Source organism: Heteronotia binoei, chromosome 11 (assembly GCF_032191835.1).
Source record: "Heteronotia binoei isolate CCM8104 ecotype False Entrance Well chromosome 11, APGP_CSIRO_Hbin_v1, whole genome shotgun sequence".
Taxonomy (NCBI): domain Eukaryota; kingdom Metazoa; phylum Chordata; class Lepidosauria; order Squamata; family Gekkonidae; genus Heteronotia; species Heteronotia binoei.
Genome location: NC_083233.1, coordinates 4459099 through 4479741, shown reverse-complemented (window position 1 = coordinate 4479741; position 20643 = coordinate 4459099). Strand labels below are relative to the sequence as shown.

At 49.4% G+C, this 20643-nt stretch overlaps 1 protein-coding gene across 2 annotated transcripts in view; it reads left to right on the top strand.

The window, feature by feature from the left end:
* OPHN1 (oligophrenin 1) overlaps positions 1-20138 on the top strand; it is a 138732-nt gene extending 118594 nt beyond the window's left edge. Inside the window, exons 20-23 of one of the 2 annotated variants that reach the window (XM_060249711.1) lie at positions 2092-2403; positions 15418-15583; positions 19749-19799; positions 20084-20138. In XM_060249711.1, coding sequence (XP_060105694.1) covers positions 2092-2403; positions 15418-15583; positions 19749-19799; positions 20084-20126 — 572 coding nt within the window. In that variant the 3' untranslated portion in view covers positions 20127-20138. The remainder of the gene's footprint in view (positions 1-2091; positions 2404-15417; positions 15584-19748; positions 19800-20083) is intronic. The other variant, XM_060249713.1, reaches the window with a different exon arrangement.
* The last annotated feature ends 505 nt before the right edge of the window (positions 20139-20643 follow it).

Genomic DNA, 20643 nt, shown 5'->3' with positions numbered 1-20643 from the left:
AGAAACTACCGTGTCATTTTTGCATCATTTAATGTGTCGTTTTAATACTTAAGATTTGCTGCAGTGGTTTTTAGATTTCTGATTGGTTCTACAGACCTACTTCTGTTGCCTTGTTCCCTGAGTCTGCCATGTCGTTCATTCTGTTGACTTGCTCTCTGTGACCTGCCTTGAGCCCAAGAGAGAAAGGGGGACTATAAATAACATCAAGTGACCACACAGAATTCTGCCATCCTTGCTGGGCTTTGAGGCCAGCCACCAGCCTCTCTGTCACCTGGGCTGACCTTCTCACCCTGTGCATTTCCATGGCCAGGCGCCTTTTCAGAGCTTGAGTTCTTTGCACATGGATGTCACCACCCTTCGGATCAGTGCAGGATCTCTCCTGGGGTGTTAAACAGCCTGGGGTAGGCAAACAGAGGAGCCCCATGAAACTTGGCTTTTTGGTGGCGCGGGTTCAAGCTGTTCCCACCACGTCCTCCTGGTACTGGCCACTGGGGGAGGATCAGAGCACAGCAAAGGGCATCAGACAGACATGTGGCTGAAAGGAGGCAACTTCACGCCCTGTGCCCCATTGCTGGACATCCAGAGGGTGACCCCTGTGTGAAACAGGAGGCTGGACTAGATGGAGCCTCCCTGGTCTGATCCAGCAGGGCCCTCTCGATGTTCTTCTACCTTCTTGGTGTCTTGCTGTTTCTGAATGAAATGTGCTTGTCCCCGGAGCCAGGGGCCCCACAGAACCACAGCTGCAAAATCATCTGCCTTTGCGGCATCTCTGCAGCTTTTGTAGGACAGCCGCCAAGCTAATGGGGAAAGGGGCCACATTGTGCAATCGCCTGCCTCGGGAAAGGCTCGGCTGGGCTGGTTCTCCTGCCAGTCAGATTGCAAGATGAGCTTGCCCTGCAGAGAGGGAGTCTTCTTGTCAGAGCCGGGGGGGGGGGCGGCTCCATGGAGGGCAGCCCACGTCAGGCACCACTAGGAAAGACGGGCTGATGAGTCACAGCCCCCGGAATGCTGACGGGCCTCCTTTCCCATCCATGGGCTGGGCGTGCAGCTTGCTTACTTCGCAACAATTTGAAACTTGGAAGGATCTTGCCACGTTGACAGCAACTTCTTATCTTCCAGTTGTGCATTCTCAGAATATACTTGGCCTGCTGATGCTGACAGGAATGAGACATTTCTGCATTGATGGGAATGAAAAAAGTTGATTCCCCTCCCCCCCCTTCCTGGCTTTTCCTCCTTCTTTTCATGCTCTCCCTACTTGGTGTCTTTGGACCAGCTGTCTGGCTTGTGAGCATCAGCTAATTCTTGCCTCTAATGCAGCCTGATGTTTTGCAAATGGCCTCTTTTTCACAAGTCAAGCTGTCCCTGAAATCCTTACTGACTCCTTTTCATAGAATCATAGAGTTGGAAGGGACCTCCAGGGTCATCTAGTCCAACCCCCTGCGTTTGCAGCCAAGAAAGCCCAGCTGCCTGGCCGTCACTGGACCCGGGCTTGTGGAAATGGCCTGTATGGTCCATGACATCTGCGTGGGAGTCTTACCTGCATTGCACTATCAACTTATTCATTTATGTATTTAAACAAATTATTGGCCACCTTTCAGGATCATTTAAATAAAGGCAGCTGACCATTTAAATAAAACGATTATATTTTTTAAATAAAACATAAAAGACCACCATTTAGCGTTGCAGGGCTGCCAAGAAATAAAACCTAAATTAGTCCACTCTCATCTTGAAGTGTCTCCTACAGATACACCTTCCCCGGGGGGGTGGGGGGGGGGGGTGGGGCTTGTACCACCATCAAGGGCCTCTGACAGGCACTCTGGGCTGTACGCAAAGCATCACCAGTTGCAAAAATAATCCAGGCAGGTTCTTGACGTCTTATTTTGCCTATTTCATAAAGGACAGGATTTCCCACAGTGTGAGTCCTGGATTAGTTAAATATCATCAGGCAGGTAAACCCTCTGCCCAGACAGAAGCTCCTCCACAAAGCTTGATTGGAGAATGCTTGGCTCCCGTTTTGCATCACTGTCCACTGCTAGGAATTTGCATCTGGCAGGGTCTCAGCCAGGAGTGTGACGGGTCTTCTTTTGGCAGGTGGCAGCCCCAGCACAACTCCCAATGGCTTCATCGTGCCCAGTTACCCGGAAGCTCCCAGACCGCTCCAGCGCAGCAGGCTGCCTGTGCAGAGGACAGGAGAGCTTGAACCCGGGAAGGTCGGTGCAGAAGGCAAGCCTGACCCCTGCGCGGAGGTGGATGTCGGAAGGCTGGTGTCCAGGCTGCAGGACGGGGGGCCCAAGTTCACCAGCAAAGCTGCCAATGGCATTGTGCCAGGCACTGCCTCTCTAAAGGTATCCACTGCCCACCCGAAGAAGCCTGCTCCAAGACCCGGGGCTTGTGGCAAGGAGGGTAAGGCTTTCCATCTCTCTGGAGTTTTTGCCTGTGACCTGCACTCCGTCAGCTCCCCTGTCCCCCGCTTCCTTTGCTTCTCCTACCCGTCTCCCTTGCTGTGCCTAGCACCCCGAGCACCTGGCGATGCCACTTTCTTCCTCCTCCTCTAACTTGCTTGCTCAGAACACCATTTCCACCAAGTGCTGGACCAATGCAGACTTCTCATAATCGTTTTAAGTTAGTGAAATTGGGTCTTACAAGCAGGTAAACTTCTGTAGTAATTAAATATTTTCAAAATTTCATTATTTCCAGTTACAAAATTTTATTAATCAGAATTATGAGTTGTTTTTTACAGAATCAAGGCACAACCTCAGCTTTAATGACTGAGAATAATAGTAATTTGATCCCTTGGTATGTTTTTAAAAAACTCCTCTGTATCTTTCATTGAATTGTATAGAGCTGAGGTGTCAGGCATACGGCCAGCAGGCTGAAGCCAGCCCCTGCAAGGCTGGCCTGCCAAGCTACTCGGTCTCTCCTGCTTCCTTCTCCAAAGCTTCCCTCTGCCACACCTCAGAATAGGGTGTGGGGCCTCATCACCACTGCTGCCCCCTGCTTGGCTCCTTTCCAAAACAGGCAGGCATCTCTTCCCCACCTCTTTGCTCCTTTTATCCTCCCCACAGCTCCCTTTTGACCTCCCTCCCTCCTCCCTTTCCCCTTGTCCCCCCCCCCCCCCCGCTCCTCCTTATTTCTCTTCCAGCTCAGCAGTCTCCTTCCGGTTTATCTACAACAGAAGCTGTGACAGCTTGTGACTATTATTACTAAAGAATAAATACAATCTATAAGACATATTGTTGTATGTTTTCTCTTAACCATGATTACAAATACAAAATGTTACATCTCCATGCAAGTACACATAAAATGAGAATATACAGTGACTCAGAGGAATTGATTCCCTGCACTGCTGGAATAAAAGTTTTGAGAAGCCAGTTCTAAATGTGACTCGATATGAACAGGATTGTAGGGATAGTGATTACATCACAAAAATTTGTCCTGCTGCCTGATGAAGTGACACATGAAATGGCCGCTCTCAACTAGCGAGTGACCTGTGGTCACTTTGGGGACAACAAAACTTTTTGTATTTGTAATCACGGTTAAGAAAAAAACATAGAACAATATCATTTATAGATTGTATTTATTTTTTGGTAATTATATAGTCACAAGCTGTCTCAGCTTCTGTTGTAGGTTTTCTGTTGCGACTTCCTCCTCGGTTTTTGGTTTTGTGTCACATTTTATGGCACTCGTGGCCCCACCCACACAGTGACATTTCTTTATTTATTTATCCAGCCGCATAACAAATGAGTTCGACACCCCCTGCATAGAGGCTGATTTTTCAGCATCCTGAATTTGGCACACTTGAGTTCCTATTGATCCAATGAAGAAATCACTTGGTCATTAACCTGCGGTTTCAACCAACTGTGTCTGTGGCAGGAAGTTCAGGGTGTCTTTGAGAAAGTGTTATGCAGAAACTCCTGTTTCATGGTTAAAGTTGATTTTCTTACTCCACAAGTCTCCAGGCCTCACCCATAAGCAATGGAGAACAGAGTCCTCAGCAGCTCCTCCACGAGTTTGCCCTCATTGATTAAAGCTGACCCCAGACCAACTAGTAATTTTCAGCTTGAGCTGATCTTACAGCTTGGCTGTCTTAAGTCCAGGCAGGCTTGCCAAGCTCAAGCTGATGCCAAGTCAGCTGCTCTGAGGTCCATCCAGGGAGCCCCAGGTTCTCTGCAAACAAAACCTCCAGCCAAAGCAGAACCGCTTCAGAGAAGAGGGGGAGGAGATTCCACCACGTTGGATGGTGGAGGGGATGCATTCAGAATTTAAAAAACATTCCACCACCACCATTTTCATTGATTTATCTCTGTTCTTGCGGTGAGTTTCTTAGAATAATGTGCATGCGTGTGCACAAGCATTTTCCGCTAGGCTCAAGAAGTGTAAAACATGTCCTAGAGAAATGAACATAGCCTGGCTTTGGTCTGACTGCCTTTCTGGATGAAGCCAGGACTGGTGGTCATCCTCTTTAGCCTGTTGGGTGGAGGGGCCCTTCACCTCCACTGGGACGGCCCCTCTTGACTGGGAAAGTTAGGGAAACTTCTTTGCCACTGAAGGGGATGCACTGGAAGCTCTTATCACCTGGTCTCCTGTATAACGTCCTCTTTGACTCTTTCTTGTTACTGAGCACACCTGGAAGTCTCCACTGGATGCCACATGGGGGCTGTAACATGCACGGGGGCTCTTGCCTGTGTGTTGGTTCCTTGCAGGGTTCAAGATTTGTCATCTGAACGTAGAACTGAGTCAGGTTTTAGTTGTTAATCCTCCCTGTGAGTGGTATTCAGTGAAGCATCATGAGCAGAACAGGCAGGTCCTTGCTCTGCAGAGCTCAGTCTCAATCTTGACAGTGAATGGAATCAGCAGGGGAGTGGGATTGGTGGGGGGCAGGTCAGGTACTGCCAGGAGAGTAGCTTTATCTTGCACAGTGCTTCTTGGAAGAAGAGAGTTTGGAGATCATGCTTGAAGGGAGAGAGAGCATCATGTAGGTGGCTGGGATGGGTGGCAGGAAGGGGACAGCCAATTAGAATGGGTGGAGCCATTTTAAGGCAAGAGACCTTTGGGTGACTGAGAGTGGGAGACCTGTGGTTTGGGGAATTCCCGCCCTCTTTTACTCCATATTTGTCTGCGTGTGATGGATCCCATTTTGGGACCAGGGCTCTGCTGTTTGAGGGAATGTGCACTTTTGACAATCTGGCCATGCCTGGTATCATTTCATGGCCTTGCAGTTCTCAGATTTTCACAGCCTGAAGATTTTGGTTCTTTGTGGATTCTTAAGTCCTCCTTGCTCCCCTTTGTCAAGGGCAAATCAAGGCACATACATTTGGAGGAGACGTTTGTTTTTTCTTGTGTCCTCAAAAGCATTCAGTGACACTTTCATCAGCTATGTTATAAAAGCGAGTTTAAGAAAAACGCTAGTTCTGCAAGGTATGGTATCGGAGGGTAGCTGGCCATTCAGGGACCCAACTGAGAAGGTCTTGACCCCAGTTCTCATCAGTTGAACTTGCCAATTCTATTGATTCTTCAGATGTTATTAACTCCAATGCAACTATTAGTTAATAACATCTGAAGAGTAGCTGGCTGAAGAGGGCCAGGAAGGAACAGGAAAACCGTTCAGAGCTGCTCAGCACCACACAGAACCAGACCTGCTTCTGTTCCGGCAAAAACAACTGTTGTCTGTGGATTGTCTGCCTGAGAAGTCACAGTGATGGCTACGCCACTACCACTCAAGCAATCCGTGCTGCCAGGGCTGAGCTTTTGGTTCCCCAGTGAGGCATTGGCATGTGGTCTGGGCTGGCTCATGTTCTGGGTGGCAGCTATGTGCCTTTGAAAGACGGGATGCTGGTTCTGTTTCCGTGCCTTGCCCTCTTTCAGAGCAGGCTGCATTTCCGCGGGAAGGGCCTTTGTTCTGTCCTGACAACGGCCTTGGCCTCATGAGTCCCTCTGCCTTTTAAGGCTTCTGGAATCCTGTCTGAGCAGCACCAATTGGACAAATAGCAGTGCTGCCGTTGATCACCATCTGGCAATGTCTGGGTTTACGTATGTTGTTAGATGTGAGGTGGGAGAGGCTTCGATCTGAGGGTGAGCAAGAAAAAAAATCAGCCTCTAATCATTTGGGTATTTTGGATCTGGAAAAGATCAGCATTTCCTGAATATGAATATGGGTATGATACTGGTATTCAGGACATATTCAGGAAGCCTGAATTCGGGCCCATTGCATACCCTGTGGAAACCATTCGAGTGATCACTTTCACTCTCCCCCTTGGAAGTGGGGTGAGTGAATCCCACCAGTGAAATGGCTGCCATCCACTTAACACTAACAGCCGATTGGTGCCTGACCGGTACCTGGAAAACCCCAAACCCCAAAGGAAGGTTGTAGGATAGCACATTGATAGATCGTTTTCTTGTTTTAACTGCTGTAAACTATTTAATGTATTTTAATATTCATTAATCTTATTGTTAGAATTTTATGTTGTGAGCCGCCCTGAGCCGCCTCGGTGGGGAGGGCGGGATATAAATCGAATAAAATGAAATGAAATGGGGGCTGTCAGGTTCAAATAGCAGGTGGATATTTCTCAGCAGCTGTCACTCTCCCTGCTTCCAGTCGGGAGCAGGCAAAAAGGATCTCTGAAATGCCTTGCAGCCGTTTCAACCTAGCTGTGGATGGGCACCTCAGACCACTGTTAGGCTGGAAAGCCTGTGAACCCTTAAACTGGTCAGTTCTACTCTGCTCTGCTTGGGAGGAAAGAGAAGTGAAACTGACCAGTTTAATGACTGGAAGGCATTTCTGCCTAACACCAGATGAGCATACCTGCCTAACTGTTAGGCTGAAATGCCCTCCAGCCATGTAAACCCTCCATCTTGCTTCTAAGCGGGCGGGGGGGGGGAGGCAGTGAAAAGAAGGGGTGAAATGGTTGCCAGCCATTTCAGTCTATAGTGAAACCTAGAGTCCCACAGAACAGAAATGTAATATAAAGCCACAAAAAACTGTGCAAAAATAATGAAAAAGACTGAAAATTATTTCAAAAATATATGTGATTACTCAAATCCCTCTTAAACAATATAATAATTAATATCACCATAAATTCCAAAAAAGGCAAATGTGCAAGAGAACTAGTTTACACCGTCCTTTCAGTTCATCATGTCAGTTCAGACTTCAAGCGCTCAATGATTATTCACCTGGCTCCACGGGAAGAATGAAGTGCCAGTGCCGACCAGATTTCAAGTGCAGATGATTTCAGTGGGTTTTCACAGCCTCTAACAGTAAAGCTATGTCAGAACTTAAGAACTTCAAACGGATCCCATACTTGGTTGCAAAGCTAGGATTTTATTAGTAAGAACTAAGCACTGGAAGAGGCAAGATAACAGTGATGGCGAGAGCCAGCACCAACTCAATTTTATACACGTAAAGCAAACATCTCACAAAGCCACAATTCACACCGTTACAGGCACATCTGTCTTCTCACCATCACTATCAGTAGAGAGGATGCCTCCCTACTCCGAAGGCCATGCTGTTCGGCTTCAAAGGGTCCCAGTGTGAGAATGTGCAGAGACATAACATAACTCATTCTACAGCCCCAAATATTTTGGATACCAGTGGGGCAAGGTTAATTACTATTCAAGCACTTTGGGTTAAACAAGGGTTACAACATGGAGTCGGTTTGGTTCAGTAACAAAGCCGCTCTGAGTCACAGCGAGAGTACAATACAGCATTGGTTGCATTATAAGAAAGCCGCAGTAAAGATACAAGTTCTGACATACTGCCCCCCCTAAGCGCCCCCTCCCGCGGGGCCCGCCTTGGGCTTGTGCGGGTACAGTAGGTGAAATTTTTTCAGCAGTTGCGGAGCAGCTACATTCTGAGATTCGACCCACTCATCACAGCTCGGGGGGAAGTGTTTCCATCTGATCAAATAATACAGTTTTCCCCTTTTGACTTTGGAGTCCAGGATCTCCTGGACTTCATGGTGACTCTGACCCCTCACTGTCGTCGGAGGGGGTGGTGGGGCCCTGGGATGGAAGGACGTAGCACCAGGGTCTTTCCGAAGTAAGCTGCAATGAAAAACAGGATGGATCTTACTTAGAGCTTTGGGTAGATCGAGTTCCACCGTTACTTTGTTTATGACCCTTTTGATTTTAAAAGGCCCCAAGAACTTCAGTGCGAGTTTACGGCAGGACTGGGGAAGGGGAAGGTTTTTTGTTGACAAGAAGACTGTATCCCCCACCCTCAGATCCCACTCTGGGGAGTGTTTTTTGTCAAACTGCTTTTTGTAGGCTTTTTTCGCTTCCTCCAGGTTTTCCTGAATACCCTTCCAGCCTTCACGAAGGCCCTCCCACCATTGCTGGCATGATGTTGGTTCGGACGGGCTGGCAGGGAGGGTGAGTGTGGGGAATGGCTTGCCTTCGTAACCATTGATGATCTGGAAAGGAGAGGTTTTGGTAGAGCTATGGAGGCTATTGTTGTAGCCATATTCCGCAAAAGGGAGGAGGTCCACCCAGTTGGACTGTTGGAAATTAATGAAACAGCGGAGGTATTGTTCTAGAAGACTATTAACCCTCTCCGTCTGTCCGTCCGACTGGGGGTGGTAGGCAGAGCTCAGGCCTTGCTCAATGCCGGCTAGTTTGCAGAACTCCCGCCAGAAGTTGGCAACGAACTGCGTTCCGCGGTCGCTAATGACCTTGTCTGGGAATGAGTGTAGGCGTACAATGTGGGTGAAAAAGAGCTGGGCGAGTTTTTTGGCCGTGGGTAGTTGTTTGCACGGGATGAAGTGGGCTTGCTTTGAAAATGTGTCCACTACGACCAAGATGACTGTCTTGCCCTGTGAAGGCGGGAGTTCGACAATGAAGTCCATGGAGACTACCGACCAAGGCCGGGCGGCTGTAGGGAGGGGGACCAGGTGGCCCGGGGGTTTGCTGCCCCTCCGCTTTGCCATGAGGCAGGTGGGACATGAGAGAACAAATTCGGACACATCTCTTTTAATTTTTGGCCACCAAAACTGGCGGGTGAGCAAGTTGAGAGTTTTGACATAGCCAAAGTGGCCGGCCAAGCGACTAGAATGGCAGCGTTCCAAGACTTCCTTTCTGAGGGGAGTGGGCACATAGATCTTTTCATTGTGCAGCCAGAGACCGTTTTCGGCTTTGACTAAGTTGGGTGGGCGGTCAGTCTCCTGGCTATACACTGAGAGGAATCGAGGCAGCAGGTCTGAATCCGGAGAGCCGGTCTGCATGCCGGAGCGGGTGGTGACTCCCCCCGAAATGGCTGAGGGGGAAATTAGTGAGTCCACCACCTCCTCCTGGAGACTGTCGTGTTGCGGCATGCGGGAGAGGGCATCCGCCAAAAAGTTCTTAGAGCCAGGGATGTGTTTCAGCACAAAGTCGAATTTAGCAAAGAAGCCTGCCCACCGGATTTGTTTTGCAGTCATTTTGCGGCGCCCAGTGAGGGCTTCGAGGTTTTTATGATCGGTCCAGATTTCGAAGGGGACTCTCGCTCCCTCTAGCCAGGAACGCCAAGTTTTAAGAGCAAACATGACTGCAAACGCCTCCTTGTCCCAGACTGACCAATTTCTTTGTTCATTGGAAAATTTCCTTGAGATGTAGGCACACGGCCGGAGCACCCCATTCTCCCCTCTTTGCATTAATATGGCTCCCACTGCGGCGTCGGAGGCGTCGCATTGGACCACGAAGGGTCTTAGTTCGTCGGGATGAGCCAACACCGGTTCGGAGGTGAAGAGGCGCTTCAGTTCAGTGAAAGCTTTTTGGCAGTCAGGCGTCCACGTTAGGCGCGCGCCTGGCTTTTTCGCCTCGTCACCCTTCCCTTTGGTTTTGAGGAGTTCCGTGAGGGGGAGCATGACTGTAGCGAACCCCTTAATAAAGTCGCGGTAAAAGTTGGCGAACCCGATAAAACTTTGTAATTGTTTGCGGGTTCGAGGGGGTTCCCAGTCCAGCACCGCTTGGACCTTTGCGGGGTCCATTGACAATCCCTCCCCCGACACTCGGAAACCCAAGTAGTCCAGTTCTGTTTTATGAAACTCGCATTTCGACAATTTGGCATACAGTTTGTGTTTACAAAGGGTGCTTAACACTTTTCTAACCAGTGGCACATGAGATTTTAGATCTTGTGAATAGATAATGATGTCATCAAGGTACACCACCACCCCCTTAAAGAGGAAGTCCCGTAGCACTTCATTGATAAAGTTCATGAATACACCAGGGGCCCCTTGCAGTCCGAAGGGCATAACTAAGTACTCAAACTGTCCCAGAGGGGTGTTGAAGGCTGTCTTCCACTCGTCTCCCTCCTTGATGCGGACGCGGAAGTACGCGTCTCGGAGGTCAAGCTTGGTAAATACTTTTCCCTTTGCTACGGTGTTCAACAAGTCTTTTATCAATGGGATCGGGTAGGCGTTGGACATGGAAATCCCGTTTATCGCACGAAAATCTGTGCAAAGTCTAAGAGACCCGTCCTTTTTCTTTCGGAATAGGACGGGGGCGGCATGGGGGGCTGTGGCCGGTCGTATAAAGCCGCGTTTAAGATTCTTGTCCAAGAACTTTCGGAGTTCTGCTTTTTCCGCCCAACCCATGGAGTATAGTTTTGCTTTGGGAAGCTGGTGCCCTGGGATCAGCTCAATGGCACAGTCCGTAGGGCGGTGGGGCGGTAGCTCGTCCGCTTCCTTCTCGCTAAATGCTAATCTTAGGTCCCGATACTCCTTGGGGATTGTGGCGACTTCCTCGAGTGTGAGGCAAGCCCGCATGTTTTGGGGGGGAGCGTGCGGCCCCCATTCGGGGCGCCAGTGGTGGTGCTCGCACCTCCAATCGGGGAACCGGACGATTTGTTCCTCCCACCTTATGTCTGGTTGGTGGCGGGCGAGCCAAGCCGAGCCTACCACCACGTCGAAAGAGCAAGAGGGGGCAATTACGAAAGTCTCAATCCCCCAATGTTCCTCGGTTCCTACCGGGACCGCCTGAGTCTCAAGTGTACAGGGCTCCCCCCTCATGGGCCCCCCGTCCATCTGCTGGAATTGCATCGGTTGTGGCAGGGGCGAGGTGGCTAATCCCAACGCCTCGACTAGGCGGGGGGTGATCAGGTCTCTGTTACACCCTGAGTCGATTAGCGCTCGGGCGTGCATGAATCTCTTTAGGTTGGGGTTAAGGAGGGTAACGGCCATAAATAGTAAACCCCCCGAGGCTCTCACCGTTAGGAGTGCCGGCTGTTGTTGGACCTGCTTTGCGGCACCCATTAAAGCAGGTCGCTGTCGTTTCCCGCCGACTCGGTGTCGTCCGACTCCTCGGTCGATTCTTCCACAGTCGCCAGGTCGGTGGTAAAATCCTCGTCAGTCGCCAAGGAAGTGGCGACGGAGCCCCGGCTGGGCTCCTTCGAGCGGCTACTCTTCTTCTTTTTCGGGCCCGGGGTGGTCGGCTTCGCCGTGGGAGGGGTGGTTCCCACTTTCACTGGGCAGTTGGCGGCGAGATGATCCGGGTCTCCGCATCTGAAGCACTTGCGGGCGGGGGACGGAGTCGAGGTCGCCGGGGTCTTCCGCCCTTCGGTTTTAGTCGGGGTGTGTTTGGCCCCCTTCTTTGCCAGCTGCTGCCGCCGCATTCCGACGTGTTGGAGGTTGGTCTCCACTTCTCCGGCCAGTTGGATCCATCCGACCAGCGTGTCGGGTCTCCCTTGGCTGTAGCAGCGGTCGAGGATGTTCGGGTTCAAGCCATTGATAAACGCAGTGTATTTCATGACCTCGTTCCATCCCCTCGCTGCTGCGCAGTAGCCCAGGAACTCGGTGGCGTACTCGCGAGTGGAGCGGTTGCCCTGTTCTATGCGCTGAAGGGCGGCGACAGCCTTCTCCTCCCGCAGAGGGTCGCCATACTGGCGGAGCATCGCGTGCAGGAACCCCGCCACGGTAGCTACTTCGGGCTTTCTTCCCATGAAGAGCCCCACGTACCACTTGCGGGCCGGGCCTCTCAGTCGGGACGCGATGTGGTACACTCGGCTGGCCTCGGCCGGGTAATCGGCACCCCAGTGGGTGAAGAACGTGTCGCACTGTATTGTAAAGTACTCCACGTCCTCGGGATTCCCGTCGAAAGTAATCTTCAACTCTCTTCCTCGACCCTCGGCTCCTCCCGGGGCTCGAGGTGCCGCCGGCGGTGGCGCTGGGCCCGGTAGGGCCGGCAGGATCGGGGCGGGTGGCGCTGGTGGCCCCGGAACGGGCGGAGCCGGTGGCGCCGGAGCGGCCGGAGCCGGCGGAGCTGGTGGGGCTGGGGCAGGCGGCGCCGGGGCGGCCGGAGCCGGCGGGGCCGGGGCGGCCGGAGCCGGCGGGGCTGGGGCCGGTGGAGCCGGCGGGGCCGCAAGCGGTTGCCCCAGCGGCAGCCCTCCAGCAGGGACCCCCAGGACCGCAGTTTGCAAGGTGCGGAGCTGGTCGTAAATTGCGCCCAGGTTCTGCTGCATCTCTTCGGCCATCGACACGCGGGACCGATGCACGTCGTCGTGGATCTCCCGCACCCAGTCGAATAAGTCGTTGCGGAGGGTCCGGAGCTGGTCGTCTCCCCCTCGGGGCTCCGGGCCCTCTGCCTGGTCGTCGCCGCCGTCTTCGGCTCCCCCTTCGCCCAACATGCTTCTGTACCGTTGCTCCGCGGCGTCGATCGCTGCCGTAGACTTCCGCGGGCTCCAGGTTCGCGGGGCGGGGAACGCGTCGACCGAGAACGGTGCTGGGACCTTAATTTTGCGCCGAACCCCCGTCACTTTTGGGTCGAGCGGTGGGTCCTCCGTTGGGGTGGTGGGCTCTCCGTCGTCTGGAACTTTTGCCGCCATCTGGCCAAGCCTCCAGTACAGATAAGCCACGAAACAATGGGATCACTGTTATAATGTCAGAACTTAAGAACTTCAAACGGATCCCATACTTGGTTGCAAAGCTAGGATTTTATTAGTAAGAACTAAGCACTGGAAGAGGCAAGATAACAGTGATGGCGAGAGCCAGCACCAACTCAATTTTATACACGTAAAGCAAACATCTCACAAAGCCACAATTCACACCGTTACAGGCACATCTGTCTTCTCACCATCACTATCAGTAGAGAGGATGCCTCCCTACTCCGAAGGCCATGCTGTTCAGCTTCAAAGGGTCCCAGTGTGAGAATGTGCAGAGACATAACATAACTCATTCTACAGCCCCAAATATTTTGGATACCAGTGGGGCAAGGTTAATTACTATTCAAGCACTTTGGGTTAAACAAGGGTTACAACATGGAGTCGGTTTGGTTCAGTAACAAAGCCGCTCTGAGTCACAGCGAGAGTACAATACAGCATTGGTTGCATTATAAGAAAGCCGCAGTAAAGATACAAGTTCTGACAAGCTGCCAAATGCCAAACAGTAAAGCTTCCCAAACGCTCTCAAATGCTGAAGGATTGGCAGTGGTGTTCCAGAATGAATTTAAAGAATTTAAAAATTCGGAAAGCCAGGAGGAGTGGGAAACGTCTCTTAGATAAAGGAGAGTGAAACAGTATCACAGGCAGCTTTACTGTTAGAGGCTGTGAAAACCCACTGAATTTAAAATTGCTTTAAAAAGATGGAAGTTTTAATGGCACACCCGCAACAGAAGAAACATCTTTGAAAAACTGAAATCATCTGCACTTGAAATCTGGTCGGCACTGGCACTTCATTCTTCCCGTGGAGCCGGGTGAATAATCATTGAGCGCTTGAAGTCTGAACTGACAAGATGAACTGAAAGGACAGTGTAAACTTGTTCTCTTGCACATTTGCCTCTTTTGGAATTTATGGTGATATTAATTATTACAAATACGGTATATTGTTTAAGAGGGATTTGAGTAATCACATATATTTTTGAAATAATTTTCAATCTTTTTCGTTATTTTTCCACAGTTTTTTTGCGGCTTTATATTACGAAGCCATTTCAGCCTGACAGCAAGCAGGCCCACTGTTGGGCTGAAATGCTTGCAAACCTTTAAACTAGTCAGTTTCACTCCCCCCCAAGTGATCCGGTTCAGCTATCTGTTTTGCTCCTCCCCGCAGCTATCCATTTGCCCCCCCCCCCAAGCAGGGGAACAAATCCCACTGCTGCCATTTAGTTTTGCTGTTTGAACCCGAATAAAAGCCAAATAACTTCAGCTTATATTCAGGATCATCTATTCATTAGCTGAATAACTTCTCAAATTTGCATTCAGTTTAGGAAGTTCTGAATAAACACCCGCAAGGCATTTATTCAGTATTTTTTTTAAATCTGAGTTAAACTGCATACACACTCCTACTTAGATCTAAATTTCTGATACGGCTTCTCTCCACAGCATCCCTTGAATTAACAAGTGTACACTTTTTGTGCTGCTTTCATGCTTGTACGCACCTGATGGAGGGGGCAGAGCAAATGATTTCTGTTTCCTCTCACATCCAGTCTTGTTTGTACTTGGGAATATATTTCCTCTCCTGATGCAACAAATGCCTTTCCTTCTTATTAGATGAAAATTGCTTAGGGCTGTATATCTATTAGCTATTCACCCCTTTCTTGTTTTCCTGTTGTATGGATCCTTTCAAGGATCCCTTTCAGACACGCAGGGGATTTTGTAATGACGTGCCTTCTCGTCTTTAGTTTCTGAGTGAAGCAGTCAGTTGACTGGTTGATTTTAGAGGTGTTTAGATGGCTGCCTGTCTGGTTGCATGGATGTAAGGTTTACAATTATAAATGGTTCTTTAAGGATCTTTCACACAGAAGATTATTTTTAAATTAAGATTTTTAAAATCAGAATGTTAACTTCTGTAGTTTTATCTGTGATAAGGTGGGGTGGCCCTCTGCAAATACCACTAGACCAACAAATGACTTGGTGTGGCTCTCGATGGTCCCATCGAGTTGCAACCAGAATGTGCTGGAAGCTTGCACGGAGATGGTTTTGACAGTCTGTGGGAAAAGATAATTTTGACAGTCTGTGCAGGTGTGAGAGAGTTTGCATCTGAATGGTCTCTTCCCCCACCCCAGCTTTCCAGTTATGTATGTTAGTTTTGAGCATGTGTTTGATAATAATGTTGCTCTTCCTAGTAAATACACAAACTCTGTTCTGGGGGCAGACCACCTGTGGGAGGTGGGGGGGGGGGTCAGTTTGGGCAGCAAAAGATTCATCTGTCTGCCAGACTCCTGTGCAGAGAATACATCAGATCTCTGGAATACAGTAGCTGGTCTTTCCTCCTTTGGGAAAAGAAGCCATCGGAGGCTTTCCTGGCCACAAGGGCCCTGCTGCTTTGCTCCTCAAAGGGCAGTTTTTCAAAGCCCTTTGGCCTTGCCGTTGGGTGGAGCCCCTGGAGGCAGCCTCTTGGCACCTTCTGCAGCATGGAGAACGAGGGAGGCTTTTCTTCTTCTCCCCCCCCCTCCATCCCCTGCTTCCTTACATGTCTTGTAACTCTCACTGAACTGTGTCTTGTTTTGCAACATTAGGGGACTGCGAAGGCTTTTCTAGAGTGCGATCTCCTGGAGAGAAACCGACTATCATGCGTCCTCCAGTGAGACCCCCGGACCCGCCCTGCAAAGCCCCCCCACCTCAGAAGCTGGAACCGAAGCCGGAGCTGCCAAGTGGGAGGCCGGGAGAAGCTCTTCCCTCAGTGTGAGTAGCCAGCCAGAGTGAGACCTGTTTCACACCAGCCGGGGAAGGAGGCGGAGGGATAGGCTGCGCCAGACTGTAGGCAGAAAGTCAAGAAGGGTTGCGTTTGGGATCGCTTCCCTCCCTTAGAAACTCCTTCTGTGCTGTGCCAGTTCTCAGTTTGCATCCAGGACATTCAAAGCTGAAATCTTACCTGCAGCCTCCAGCATTGCTTTCCCAGGCAACTCACTCTCTGCAGGCTTGAACCAGCCTGTGTGGTCAAAGTGGACAGAGGTGTCCCCTTCTGTGCAGCCAAAAGGACCTGAAAAGGCTGCTGGAGGTCTGGCTGAAGTGGCAGGGGCTCAGCAGCGATATCAGGCAGGGTTGCCAGCCTCCAGGTGATCTCCACATGACAGAGATCAGTTCCCCCGGAGGAAATGTTACCTTGGAAGGTGGACTCTGGTGTTATACTGCATTGAGGCCCCTCCTGTCCTTAAACCCTGTTCTGCCCAGATCCCCAAATCTACAGGAGAGATGGCAGTCTTAGATAACGCCCGACTTCCATCAGGTGCACAGAAAGGCAAAAGAACACGGTGGAGCACAAAAGAGCTGGAACTTTCTAGGAAGCCTCTCTAGTAGGTGCTCCTGTTTCCTTCCCCAGCTTGGCACCTGCAGAGCTTGTGAAGCAGGCCCTCCCATCACCACACATCAAAAGGGGTTGGAGCTGCTCAAGCCCGTCCCAAGTAAATTTAGGAGCCTGAATTATGCTGCACTTTTGGCTCCTGTCACTCACTCCTTGGAGGGGAAATCCCTTGTGCAAGTGACCGTTGGGAGCTAGAGAATCCTTGCCCTGCACACGCAGCTCTCAAGAAGACCTTGGTGGAGTTAGCAGCCAAGAACAGACTCCCTGCAGCCAGTGGCTGCCGTAACTTGGCCACAGAGATGAAATGTCAGGAGTGTGTGTCACCCTCTCACTCTAAAGAGGCCAAGTAGCACCAGCAGCGGCTGCCAGCTTCAGCACTGACATTTCCTCTCCTAGTATCCAAGCGACAGTCATACTGCAGCACAGACCTGGAACTGCCAAGTGGAGCAAGTGTGTGTGGGGAAGCCACGCTTTGTGCTGTGTGACACAGCCAGCCCTGAACCCCTGTTGCTCTGCAGGTGCCCATCTGGAAACAAAACAGCAGGTGCAGAGGACTTCTGACACAACCCTTCAGAATCTCTGTGAAACTACTGTGGGGGGAGACGGGAGGGGGACGTATCCTGCTCATGCATATTCAGGGCAGCCCACCCAAGAAAGAAAGGAAAGAAACCGGAAATCTGTGCTTGGGTAATCTAAATTAAAGAAAAACTTTGGAAATAATGCACATCAAGCAATTGAACACAAGAGAACAGAAGAGCCCTGCTGGATCAGACCAGTGTGGGTCCACCTAGTCCAGCATCCCATCTCACACAATGGCCACTCAGTTCCTCTGGAGGTCCAACAACATGGCAGAGAGGCCGAGGCCTTCCCCTGAGAAGAACCTCAGAAGAGCCCTGCTGGCTCAGACCAGGGAGGGTCCATCTAGTCCAGCATCCCATCTCACACAATGGCCACTCAGTTCCTCTGGAGGCAGAGAGGCTGAGGCCTTCCCCTGATGTTGCCTCCTAGCTTTGACTATCTGAACATGTTCAGGTCACTATGGCAGAACACGGTCATTTTTGCAGGTGCCCCTCAGGTCTTCTGAGGAGAGGACCTTCTTAGTTGTGGCACCAAAACTCTGGAACTCTCTTCTCTCCACAGAGATTAATTTGTCCCCGTTGCCATCTTCCACCAAAAGTTTCATTTGACGTTGCCTCAGTGATCCCTCTTTCCTTTTAAATGAATTTTATTGGGATTTTTAAACAGAAAAAGATATTTTAAAAGTAGGGGGGAAATGAGAGGCAAAATAAAAAGGGGGGGGGGGAAGGAACAGAATCTATAAGAATTATCGAAAAGAAATGAAAGAAGGAATAATTTCAGATTATTGTTAACATTATGTTATAACCTTACTCTAAAATCACATTAAAAGAGTACTTTCCCTATAAATTTATTGTTTTTGCTTCTTAATCTTAATTTTTTTCTGTTTCATGCAAGAAGTCTATCAGGGGCTTAGATACTGTCTTTTCCTTTATCAAAAAAGGAAGTTTGGCCATCTTCACCAGCTCCATCATCTTCACCAACCATTTCTCTATTGTGCATTTAGTCCAGGGTTTCAATTTTTAAGCATGTAGCAGTCTTGCTGCTGGTGTCATATCCAGCAACAAAAGCGGGTGTTTTCTGAGTCCCAACAGAAAGGCTTCTGGGAGCATTAATTTTATGTTAGTCAAAATCTTCTGAATAAATGAATGATTTTGTATCCAGTTTTTTTTAGCTTTCTCACAAGTCTACCATACATGATAAAATGACATTTCATGCTGTTTGCATTTCTAGCATTTATTCAAAACACTTTTAAACATTGATACATCATTTTGTAAAAGTTCTCCTTCAAGTTGGAACTTAATGTAAATTTAAGCCCCTTTGACCATAATTTTTTCCATTGTTCAGTTAATATATCCAAAGTTTTTTGACCATTTTATCATAAATTTTTTCACCTGTTCTTCTTCTGTTTCCAATTTCAGCAAATGTTTTTACATTTTAGCAATAACATATTCATCATTCATATACAATTTTGTTTCAAATACAGTCATAGATTGCTTAAAGAACCAAGAACTAAAAAGGTTAGTTTTGAACCAGTATAGGGCCAATTACTAAAAACCATATATGAAATCTAAATATATTATATATATATATATATATATATATATATATATATATATATATATATATATATATATATTATTTATTGGTTACAAACATTTATGGGCCCACTTGTAGCCTCATTTAAGCTTAAAAATACAACGTATACAAAAGGGAGCTATTGTGACCCCACGCAGTTTGGTCCCAATAGAATCATACAATCACATAGTTGGAAGGGACCTCCAGGGTCATCTAGTCCAACCCCCTGCACAATGCAGGAAACTCACAACCCCCTCCCCCTAAATTCACAGGATCCTCATTGCTGTCAGGTGGCCATCTAGCCTCTGCTGAAAAACCTCCATGGAAGGAGAGCCCACCACCTCCCAAGGAGGAAGCCTATTCCACTGAGGAACTGCTCTGTCAGGAAGTTCTTCCTAACGTTGAGCCAAAAACTCTTTTGATTTAATTTCAACCTGTTAGCTCTAGTCTGACCATCTTCAGTGCTCAACAATGTCTGTACATTCAGGTTCATGATACAATAGTAAATATGATAAACAATATACAAGTTGATATAGGACCAAGAAAGGAGTGTAAAAACCAAGGATTGGTTCCATGAAGGCCAAAGAAGGCTTGTGAGGCCTGCTGGAGTCTGGCCTTGGTCCAGCACATCCAGGCTGAGTGGTGTTTCTGACCGTCTGCCTTCCAGTTCTGGTCCAGAGAGTCCAGTTGCAGGCTTCTGATCAGAGCCGAAGCACCAGGGAAGGTGTGCCATAATTGCTCAGACCCAACCAGCCTTTTATCAGCTTTGGTGACCCCTCCTTCCTATGTGACGTTTCAGCTGTTGTTTTTATATCTTTGCGTGGATTTTAATTCTGGCTTTAAGTGGTCAGCAATGCGTTGTTGTTGTTTTTGGTTGTTTTTAATGGTTTTAAAATGCAATTTTATTATGTATGCCTTGATGGCCCTTGTGAGGCCAGAAAAGTGGGATTTCAATGTTACAAAATAGGCCTTGGGCCTGCTGTGCCAGCCCTGCATTCTGCAGTGGCCCACTCCCAGGAAGTGAGCTTGGCCCGCTGGGGAAAGGAGATGGAAGGTACCTTGCGGGGCAGGCTGAGCAGAGCAGGACTTGTGGTGTTCACCTAGGATTGGCATTTAAAGCCAGGTCCACTCAGAGATTTAATGAGCTGGGAAGTGGAACTACAGAAGTTAAAGGTTCTTTACCGAGATGTGCAGCTTTGCGAGCTTCATCTTGGACTTGCAGGAAAGCTTCCATGGGTTTGTGCTGAGTGCGGAGGGGAGCTGAACGTATCTGTGCCTGTCCCTCCCCTGGCATTAGAGTCTTGCTGTTGGCCAGGTGGGGTTTGTCCACCCTCTGCCTGCCCCACGAGCCCCTCCATCTCTGATCAAAGCCTGTGCTGGTTCCTTTTCTAGAGTGGCTTCCAGAACCAAGTTCTTTGAGACGGCCTCCTTCAGGACAGGCAGGTAAGTGAGGACTGTTGTCATTCTTCCTCTGAAGTGGGAAGGGGAGGGAGGCCCAGAGACGGTGGCCATTTGCAAGCAGCCTGCGCCTTTGGCAGCAGAATTTAGGGGAGGGACAGTGCCCCTCCCCCGAGCTCTGGCACTGCATCCCCTGGAGGCCTTGAGGGCAGAACAGCCTTCTGTGTCACTCTTTTGGCTTCCTTGAGCTCCATGTTCTGGCAGCACAGTTGCAATCCTGGGTTGCAGGGCGATTCCCGGCACTTTTCTTCTTCTTTTTCTCTTTGCAGTTCCTCATCTCCTCAAGGCAGGCTCCCAAGTGATGAAAGCTGAGAGGCTCCAAGGTATGTGTTGTAGAGCAAAGAAGCAGGTTGAGCTCTGTGAGGCTTGGGGGGCGGGGATTCCAGCTTGCAGTCTGAACGGTGCAGTCCCAGCATGTCGGCTCCGCATGGCATTTCCGGATGTTCATCTCAGCTGTAATAGAGCTTGGTTTTGTTCTTTTTCCAGGACTGACCCTGGCGGATTCCAGAGAAACTGCCACAGTAGTTCTCTTGCTTCCCAGTGCTGTCCCAGTCATTGTGGCATTCCATTGTGAATCATAGGCATTCTCTGAAGAGAAGGATATATCGCCATGGAAGACAATATCTCTACCTTGTCATTAATTTAAAAGTCCAGCCCGTGGCTTCTCCTCCTTTTCTCCTCTGCTTCCAAGCTTTTACCATTGCCAGTGGCCAAAGAACATGTCTTCCATTTGCCATCTGAAGACTGACTAGATAGGGCATTGCTGGCTAGTGGACAGTTGATGGATTTTGGAGCCAATGAAAGTGATCCGTTTTGCCGCTTTTTTCTT